The 10,446-nt window shown below is 37.7% G+C and overlaps 2 protein-coding genes across 2 annotated transcripts; both read right to left on the bottom strand.

Annotated features, from left to right (window-relative positions):
* On the bottom strand, positions 530-1,523 carry LOC109947489 (BURP domain protein RD22-like). Its single transcript, XM_020557807.1, has 2 exons — positions 924-1,523; positions 530-619 (listed from the first exon to the last, which is right to left on the bottom strand). The coding sequence occupies exons 1-2, from the start codon at positions 1,521-1,523 to the stop codon at positions 530-532; spliced, it is 690 nt and encodes a 229-aa protein (XP_020413396.1).
* On the bottom strand, positions 1,565-2,337 carry LOC18794057 (BURP domain protein RD22). The gene is made up of 4 exons (XM_020557803.1): positions 2,296-2,337; positions 2,085-2,156; positions 1,839-1,953; positions 1,565-1,737 (listed from the first exon to the last, which is right to left on the bottom strand). The coding sequence occupies exons 1-4, from the start codon at positions 2,335-2,337 to the stop codon at positions 1,565-1,567; spliced, it is 402 nt and encodes a 133-aa protein (XP_020413392.1).

Genomic DNA, 10,446 nt, shown 5'->3' with positions numbered 1-10,446 from the left:
TGGTATATTTGGTATAGCCGCACTACTATTTCAAGACTACGTGGTGCTGCTATACCAAATTACCAAAAAGTGACATATATATCCAATGGACAAATTAAGGGAGGCACTTGTAGATTGTATGCTTTACATGATGGATTAGATTAGTACTGGAATTTGATCCTTTTGTGATAAAGGAAGTTTGCTTTGGTGTTACAGACAGAGCATGAAAAATATGTTGTTTTGCGTCTTGGTATATATGTTTCTGGATGCATTAATTCTTGATAGTTTTGTTAAGATAGGAAGATTGAAAAAAAATGTAGAGCAGAGACAAAAGAAGTAAAGCAGAGAGAGCAGAGAGAATTTCAGAGATAGAGAAGAGACTTGTTGTATTTCTCATTAAGTTCAACTGAGCACAACTACAGACTTTATATCAGCTGAGTTAAAGCCTTGTTCACGTGTTTTCTAACCTCTCTAACATCTCTAACCTTCTCTTATCAATACTAACAGTTTTCCTAAACTGCATAACAGGTCTAACAATATCTCAACAGCTTTATTCTTCAATCTTCTTACACGTGGCAGCACTAGGACCATTGATATCTTTACAAGTTGAGGACTTTGATATAAATGAAGGCTTCTCTAACTACAAGCATTATCCAACGTAACAATTAAACACTCAAACATTGGGGAGAACGAAATTAAGTAGAACCACAACAGCATGCTTTACGAGTACAAGAGAAAACATGATCGGGTTAAGTTCAAGCAGTTTCTGTAATCTGTGTTTTTAAGGCAACCCGACCACTAATCCCAAAAACTTCATCTCATCATATATCTTACACCACATGAAGAGGCAGAAATAAGTAGAGTAGGGAGATAATTATACAGGGGTGCAAGCTTATTATACGTACAGTGCTAAGTGATGATCATGCAGATTTGTGGTTCGGAACCCAGACACTATGATCAGTGGGAAGGAAATGGCAGATGGGAATTGTTCCGGGCTTAACTTTGAGGATTTGGAAGGCCAAATGCTTTGGGTTCCATTCTGATGTGTCTAGATGGCAGATGGCTACTGCTTTAATCTTCACCCCATCATCGCCTTTCAGGGAGAGAACATAAGCTGCTGTTGGTTTTATTACATGGCAGTAAAACACAGCATAGGGATAGTTCTGCTTATGACACACAACGACTTTGTCACCTGCCAACTTCTTCAGTCCCGGCATTGTTGTATGCTTGTGCATGGACATGGTGGCACCTTTTTCCAATACCTCTGTCGAGATTGCTTGAACGTTTCTTGTTCGAAAATTCGAAGTGCTAAAATCAACCATTGATTCTAAAGATGTGGCGCAATATATTTCCTCTCCCTTAATGCCTGGAGCCTCACACTCTTCGATTGTTTGCTTAATTGTTTTGGCTTCCACAGATGTTGGCTTCACTGAAAAATGGTTGAAAATTTCTGGTAGTTTGTTAGAGGAGAAGGGGATCGATTGAGCTCTTTCTGGTGGCAGGAAAGTAGCCGTGTTTGAATTTCTAGGGAATTGGAAGCTCATTGTTGTGCCAGGGCGCATGTCCTTCTCCAAGAAGAAAATAGCTACGTTTTTATAATGGAGTTGATTGTCAGTGGGACGATCATCACTCTTGTAAGAAAATGGGCGTCGTGCAAGCTGTGGTAGTACAGTATTTTCAGGTTGCCCTTGTGGTCAATTGGCTTTCCATTCCCAACAGCATTCATGACATTTGTGCTCTTTTCTTCGTTTGTGGAGTCTGCAATTATATATCAACGTCATATTGGAAAATACGTGACACATTTGTGAATATGTTGCCATACGTACTCCAGTAACATACTATATTTATTCAACACAAACCAGGATGCAGAAGTTCACTGATAGCTCTTGGCATTTGTGTGTTTGGCAGGACGGAGTTCCAGTAAAGTTGAGGTGCTGGTTGAGCAGCATGGTTTGCCAGTGCCACCGCTGCTAGCTGCAACATCAATTCGAACTCTAATTAAAATCAAATCTCACAAAGTGTAATTAATTAGTGGACGACACTTATTCCTTTATATAGAGTACAGTGAGAGATAATGGGAAAGTTAATCAAATTGCAGAGCTTACACTGAGAAGAGCAAAGATGAGTGGAAGATGAAACCCCGTTAGGACTGAAATTAAAGAAAGTCGGAGCTGGCTCTTATGGTAACAATGTTGAATTATAAGTGCTTAAGTTGATTTCAGGATTAAGAGTCTTGTTTTCTGCTTAGTTGTATTTCTTTATACTTAGTCCAGGTGTCATAGCTTGATTGGTTAGATAGTGAATGGCTGAGATTACTTTGATGGAAAGCATCCAGCTGGTACTGTGCATAACAGTCATTTTTCTTCTCACACCAAGTGTGTGTTGTTGTACTGAAAATATATAGCAAAAGAGAATGTTCTCTCTGCTACACGTATAGCAGAGCAGTATTGGAAATTTTCACTAAATTCTCTTCTCTCTTCTCACAATATCTAACACTCAGATCCTAAAACTCTAACATGGCCTCAGAGCCAAGTTTGATTATCTGAAGCTGGGCGTTGTTCTGTGAAGAAAATCGATCGAGGTGAGCTCATTCTAAGCTCACGAAGCTGATTGAGCTCGATCAAGGGTCAAATCTGAAAACATCTTGTTTCCAGGCGAATCTGAAATTCGTAATGGCTGGATCTGGAAGTTCAGAGGCTAGAATCCCCATTTTCTCAGGTGAGAACTATGAATTTTGGAGGATTAAGATGGTAACCATATTCAGATCATATGGTTTATGGGGTTTGGTAGAGAAGGGGTTTTTAATCCCAGATTCAAAGACGAAGCAGGAATCTGAGGATGGTTCAGAAGAAGAAGTTGATGAGAAAACAGCTGCGATTCTCATGAAGGATGCGAAGGCCTTGGGTATCATTCAAAATGCTGTTTCTGATCAGATTTTTCCCAGAATTGCCAATGCTGACTCTGCAAAGATGGCTTGGAATCTGCTGTACTCAGAATATCATGGTGGAGAGCATGTTAGATCGGTAAAGCTTCAAAACCTTAGACGTGAGTTTGAATACAGTAGGATGCGTGATAGTGAAACCTTATCTGAATATCTTACTAGACTAACTGAATTGATTAACCAAATGAAAACATTTGGTGAAGTTCTGTCAAATGAGAGGTAGGTTCAGAAGGTGTTAATTAGTCTAAGTAAGAAGTATGACCCTATATGCATTGTGATTGAAAACACAAAGACACTAGAAACTGTGGATTTGCAGGAAGTAACTGCCATTTTGAAGAGTCGGGAGCAAAGGCTTGAAATGCATAGTGTTGATACAGCTGAGAAGGCATTTGCCTCATTCACTGTGAATTCAAAGGGTCAGAACAAAAATGCTTCTCAGTCTGGTTCATCTAAGTCACAGAGAAGCTGGAACTCTAAAGGGAAGTCATGGGAGGCAAAAGACAAGACACAGCAGAATAATTATTCTGCACAGAACCACACTTCAACACAGTTCTCAAATCAGGAAAACACAAAGCCTCAATGCAAGGTGTGTTCAAAGCATCATTTTGGTGAGTGCAGGTATAAGGGAAAACCAAAATGCTATAACTGTGACAGAGTTGGACATCTTGCTAGAGACTGTACAGTGAGCAAAAATGTGCAGAAGGCTAATTGTGTAAATCAAATGGAGGTTACAGGAAACCTGTTTTATGCCAATTGCTCAACCACTGAGATCAAAACCAATGAATGGTACATTGACAGTGGCTGCAGCAATCATATGACAGGAAATTTAGATTTGCTGGTTGATGTGAGAACTAATGTAGCTGGGAGAGTACAAATGCCAACTGGTGCATTAGTGAGTGTAGCTGGTATTGGCTCACTGAGTATTGATACAGCAAAGGGCAGGAAATACATCAGAGAAGTAATGTATCTGCCAGGATTGAAAGAAAATCTGCTAAGTGTTGGGCAGATGGATGAACATGGGTACTGTCTAGTGTTTGGAGAAGGGATGTGCAGGGTATTTGATAGCCCATCCATGGATTATCTCATCATAAAGGTGCAAATGAAGAGTAACAGATGCTATCCTGTCTCTTTTCTAGCTGAAAAACAGTTACTAATGAAGACTAGTTTTCTTCAATCCACATGGATTTGGCACAAGAGATTTGGTCATCTGCATTTTGGAGGATTGAAGCAGCTAAGTGATAAAGAAATGGTACATGGTTTACCAAAATTGGAAGAACAAAGTGGTGTGTGTGACGGGTGCCAATTTGGAAAACAGCACAGAAATGTTTTTCCAAAAGATCAAGCTCAAAGAGCAAGCAAAGTACTAGTGCTAATACATGTGGATCTCTGTGGTCCCATGAGAAATGAGTCTGTTGCAAGGAACAGATATTTCATGCTGATTATAGATGATTTCACAAGAATGATTTGGGTATACTTCTTGAGAAACAAGTCAAAAGCCTTCTTTTGTTTCAAGAAGTTCAAGTCCATGACTGAATTACAAACTGGACACAAGGTTCAGTGCATAAGAAGTGACAGGGGTGGAGAGTTTATGTCTACTGATTTTTTGGAGTTTTGTGAAGCTAATGGCATTCAAAGGCAGCTTACAATGGCCTATACTCCTCAGCAGAATGGAGTAGTTGAGAGGAAGAATAGAACTGTCATTGAGATGGCAAAATCAATGTTACATGAGAAGGGAATGCCTTATTTCCTATGGGCAGAAGCTGTGCATACAGCTATCTATTTGCTGAACAGATGTCCTACCAAAGCTCTCAACAACATTACTCCATTCGAAGCATATAGTGGAAGGAAGCCTGGAATTGCACATCTGAAAGTGTTTGGTTCTCTGTGTTATGTTCATGTGCCAACTGAATTGAGACACAAGCGGGATCCTAAGAGTACAAAGGGAGTGTTTGTGGGATATGCAACTTGTGAAAAAGGATATAGAGTTTTTGATCCTGTTTCTAACAAGCTTTTACTATCAAGGGATGTGACATTTGATGAAGAAAATGCTTGGCATTGGACAAACAAAAATGGTTCAGTTATGACAACATACTCAATTGAAAACCAAGTTGATTTGGACTTGAAATCTGACAGTTCTAATGAGAATTCTACTGGTACACCTCAAACTTTGGATATGCAAGAGAGCATTTCATCAACTCCAGGTGATATAAGCAGTGAAGAAAGGAGAACTCAAGCTTATGATCACACCCCTCTAAAATGGAGAAGGCTAGATGATGTTCTAGCTCAGTGTAACTTGTGTATCATGGAACCAGAAAAATATGCTGATGTTGCTCAGGATGAATCTTGGCTTAAGGCTATGGAAGATGAACTGCAGATGATTGAAAAGAATGAAACATGGGAATTGGTAGATAGACTAACTGAAAAACCAGTGATTGGAGTTAAGTGGGTGTACAAGACAAAGCTGAATTTGGATGGCTCAGTGCAAAAGAATAAAGCAAGATTAGTGGCTAAGGGGTATGCTCAGAAGCCTGGACTGGATTATAATGAGACTTATGCACCTATAGCCAGATTGGACACCATTAGAACACTTATTGCTCTAGCTGCTCAAAAGGATTGGAAATTGTTCCAGCTTGATGTGAAGTCTGCTTTCCTTAATGGTGTGCTGCAAGAGGAAGTTTATGTCAGTCAGCCTGAAGGTTTTGTAATTAAAGGTAAAGAAGACAAGGTTTATCGTTTGCATAAAGCCCTTTATGGTCTGAAGCAAGCCCCAAGGGCTTGGTATGGAGAGATAGACAGCTACTTCACTCAATGTGGTTTTGTGAAAAGCTTAAGTGAAACAACCTTATATACCAAAGTAAGGGGAGATAAGGAGATTCTAATTGTGTCTATCTATGTAGACGATATTGTGTATACAGGGAGCAGTCAAGCATTGTTGGCTGAATTCAAAGAAGACATGATGGCTAAGTATGAGATGACTGATTTGGGCTTACTTCATCACTTTCTTGGCATGGGAGTTATTCAGACTGAGTCTAGTATATTTCTACATCAAAAGAAATATGCTAGCACCTTGTTGAGCAAGTTTGGTTTGACTGAGTGCAAACCTGTGACAACACCCCTTGTTGCCACTGAGAAACTAGCTAAGGATGATGGGAGTTGAGCTGCAAATGAAGAACAATACAGAAGCATTGTTGGTAGCTTGCTGTACTTAACTGCTACAAGACCAGACATCATGTATGCCTCAAGCTTGCTAGCTAGATTCATGCACTGTCCTACAAATAGACACTATGGAACAGCTAAAAGGGTTTTGAGATACATCAAAGGAACTCTGGACTATGGTCTTGAATATGTGAAAGGCAAAAGATCAATTCTAGTTGGTTACTGTGACAGTGATTGGGGAGGATCAGTTGGTGATTGCAAGAGCACATCAGGGTATGCGTTTAGTTTTGGAAGTGGAGTATTTTCTTGGGCCTCAGTGAAACAGAACTGTGTTGCACTGTCTACTGCAGAAGCTGAGTACATCAGTGCAGCTGAGGCTACTACTCAAGCTATTTGGCTCCGTTTTGTGCTAGAAGACTTTAGAGAGCTTCAAACTGAAGCTACTCCATTGCATTGTGATAATATCTCAGCAATTGCAATCACTAAAAACCCTGTATTCCACCAGAAGACAAAGCATATTGACAGGAGGTATCACTTCATCAAGGATGCATTGCAAGAAGGGGTAATCAATCTGGAATATTGTCCTACAAATGAACAATTGGCTGACATTTTTACCAAACCTCTGGCCAAAGACAGATTCAATTATCTCAGAGGCATGCTTGGAGTGAAATCACCTCAAGACTTAAAGGGGAGTGTTGAATTATAAGTGCTTAAGTTGATTTCAGGATTAAGAGTCTTGTTTTCTGCTTAGTTGTATTTCTTTATACTTAGTCCAGGTGTCATAGCTTGATTGGTTAGATAGTGAATGGCTGAGATTACTTTGATGGAAAGCATCCAGCTGGTACTGTGCATAACAGTCATTTTTCTTCTCACACCAAGTGTGTGTTGTTGTACTGAAAATATATAACAAAACAGAATGTTCTCTCTGCTACACGTATAGCAGAGCAGTATTGGAAGTTTTCACTAAATTCTCTTCTCTCTTCTCACAAAATCTAACACTCAGATCCTAAAACTCTAACAAACAATAGCAACTGGCTTCACCATTTTATAGAAGGAAGGGAATTGTTCCCTTGTATGGACGAATGATGAGGGTTCCAGAAGTAACACTCCACCCACCAATATAGAGCTTAATTACTTCCCATTGCCTCACTCAATTAAATTCATTTGAGGCAAGTGGCATGATGTGATGTATATCAGACATAATTGTGAATCAAATACAATTGTTGCACGTTGGAAAAAGGTACCTCTATATGGCCGATAAAAGTACATATGGTTAACCATAATAGACCTATGTGATTAAATTTGAGACAATATCGATTGGTAGAATTTCTTTCTTTAAAAACGGGTGAATGTGTACTGCAACAAGTGGTATGAGCGCAATGGTTGGCTTGGGACACTTGGGTTTTAGGTGCATCATTCATGATTGAAGATAATAATACACAATAGGTTTTTCAATATCGAGAGGGTGCAATTATTGGCATGAGCAATCCTACAATGCATCCTCTAGATCTTTTCCCTTTCCAATTTATGCTTTATTAATTTAGTAAATTTGACTCTTTCTGTAAGATCCCACATCAACCAACGGAGAGGGGGTGATGTGTCTTATATGTACACACCCGCATCCATCTAGCACGAGGCCTTTTGGGAGCTCACTGGCTTCGGAGTCATAGGAATTCCGAAGTTAAGCGAGTTGGGGGCCAGAGCAATCCCAGGATGGGTGACCCACTGGGAAGTTGCTCGTGAGCTCCCAGAAACAAAACCGTGCGGGCAGAGAGGGGGGCCCAAAGCGGACAATATCGTGCTACGGCGGAGCCGATCCCAGGATGTGACACTTTCCCTTCAAATTAATATTTTCTTACCTACAACCCATTGTTTTATTTGTCTATAAATAAAACCCGATTTTTATAAGAGAAACTATATAACTAGGATCCAACTCATCAAGATTCCTAATCAAGCTCAATGGATTAAATGTTATACTTTTTAAATTCCTATAATACCCTTGTTTAAGAAATTAGCTGCAATTCAATGCTGATTAACTGTGTTTCAATTTTGTATAGATTCCAAGGATTTAATAGGTAAGTTTTTTCCTTATTTAAACAAAAAGGCTAAAAGTCACTTTTGGTCCTTGTAGTTTGGCACTTTAACCACTTTTGACCATATAGTTTAAATTCTGTTAATTTTGACCCTGTATTTTTGTATTTGTAGCAATTCAAGGACAAGTCAGTATTCCTATCAATTTCTTTGACAGTGCAAGGGGCAATTTCTTCAACTCAAAATCCTTGAGCATAAAAGCTCATCTAAAACTTCCCTAATTTGTTATTAGGGCTTGAAATTGGTCATTTGGGTATAGGGTTCTTCAAAAATTGGGATTAGTGGTTGAATTTCGAGCCCTAATATGAAATGGGGAGAATTTCAGACAAGCTTTTATGCTCAAGGATTTTGGGATGACGAAATTACCCCTTGCATCATTAAACAAATTGACATTAATATTAACATGTCCTTGAATTGCTACAAATATGAAACTACAATGGCAAAATTGACGGAATTGAAACTACAGCGTCAAAAGTAATAGAAGTGTCAAACTACAGAGACCAAAAGTGACTTTTGGCCTTAAAAAAAAGTAATTAAAGCTTGGTGTAGTTACTGCCATTTGGTTTGAATATACACGTTGTTCCTATAAAAACCAAGAATATATTCTTTTCTTTTTTTTCAAATATGACTACTTGATCATTTCTTATTTTAATTTTCAAATTGATAGCTTATTTATTTCCTTTTATTTATACCAATTTCCGAATTCAATTATTGTTATGGTTTGAAATTAATTTGTTCGAAGGGAAATAACATGTTATTCTCTATTTGACCCCTATGTGTTTAGGTACATGAATTTACCTACATTTTTTCTTAGCAACCTATGCCTCTAGGTAGGTAAATTAGTATGCAACCAACTAAGGTGCTACAATTTTTTTAAGCTACCTATGCCTCTAGGTAGGTAAATTAATCTACTAAAAACTAAGGTAAATCCTTAGCAAAAAAATAATATATGGGTAAATAATTTACCTATGTGCATTTATAGGTATTTTTACCTATGGATAAATAATGCACCTATATTTTCTATAAATTATTGTGTACCTATTTTTAATTTGTGGAAAATGTATAGAAATTTCAATTACAAAGCAACTGACCTAGTTTTTTTATATTTTTTATTTGGTAAATAATAAACCTATATTTTTATACGTATATATTTATATTTATATTTTTCATAGGTACATTATTGGATATGTAATTTACATTTTTTTTTTTTTTGGTTTTCAATTTTAAGGGGCGATATGTTAGAGGGAATGGCAATCAAAAGAAATGGGGTGATTGATATGCTATTAATATGGAGTATTAATTACAATTATGGCAGTTAATGAAATGCTTGAAATAAATTATAAATAAAATAAGAAGTCTGGTGGCAACGATGTAAAAACATAGGAATACTATGACCTCTTATATCTTACTGGTCATTTAAGTTTGAAATTGAGTTTTACATATAGATTTATAGAGAGATGGGTATATGTCTAGGAAATAGAGAGATGGGTCCTTATAAATCTAGCTAACCATGTTTCAGCTCTAGTCAATGACTTGGAGCACACAAAATCTACTTCACACTTTGTAAGAGCACATGCAAGTGCATGGAGGATGGAGCAACAGTGGCGGTTCTAGGATTCAAAAGCCGGTTAGGCAAAACTTACATACTAAACTCAACAGTTCGAGTGAATTTCATTAATAAACATAAAAAGATACACCAAGTCAGGGGGAACATAATGGGTCTTACCCTCAAATGCATATCTATCCATAAATAAAAGTTCAACAAATATAAAAGCGAAGGGTACATTACTCAAATGGTCCTCAAACTTATACTCAATTTACGTTTTGGTCCCTCAATTAAATTATTCGTTCAAACGGTCCATCAACTCTATATTAATCGCTCCATTGATCCCACTGTTACATTATGTTAATGTTGCCGTCAAATATAATTGTAAAACCGTCCATAACTGACCTATGTTCTCCAAATAGGTTATAAAGTGGTGATACATAGGTGATAAAGTGGTCAAAAGTCTTATTTACCCCTACAAATGTAGCATGTGCTGCTCACATGACTAAATTTAATAGAAAACATAACGGTAGGACCAAAGCACTGATTAATAAAGAGTTGGTGCACCATTTGAATGAATAATTTAGTTTATGGACCAAAATGTAAATCGGGTACAAATTTGAGGACCATTTGAGTAATTTACACTAAAAGCAAAACTAAAACCAAAAGTAAATGCAATGCAATACAAAACAACACTATTCAAATTCTTTGTTCTCTTGGGATTCCGATTGTG

The sequence above is a fragment of the Prunus persica genome, chromosome G1 (genome assembly GCF_000346465.2).
Source record: "Prunus persica cultivar Lovell chromosome G1, Prunus_persica_NCBIv2, whole genome shotgun sequence".
NCBI lineage: Eukaryota > Viridiplantae > Streptophyta > Magnoliopsida > Rosales > Rosaceae > Prunus > Prunus persica.
This window is presented reverse-complemented; position numbering and strand designations above follow the sequence as displayed.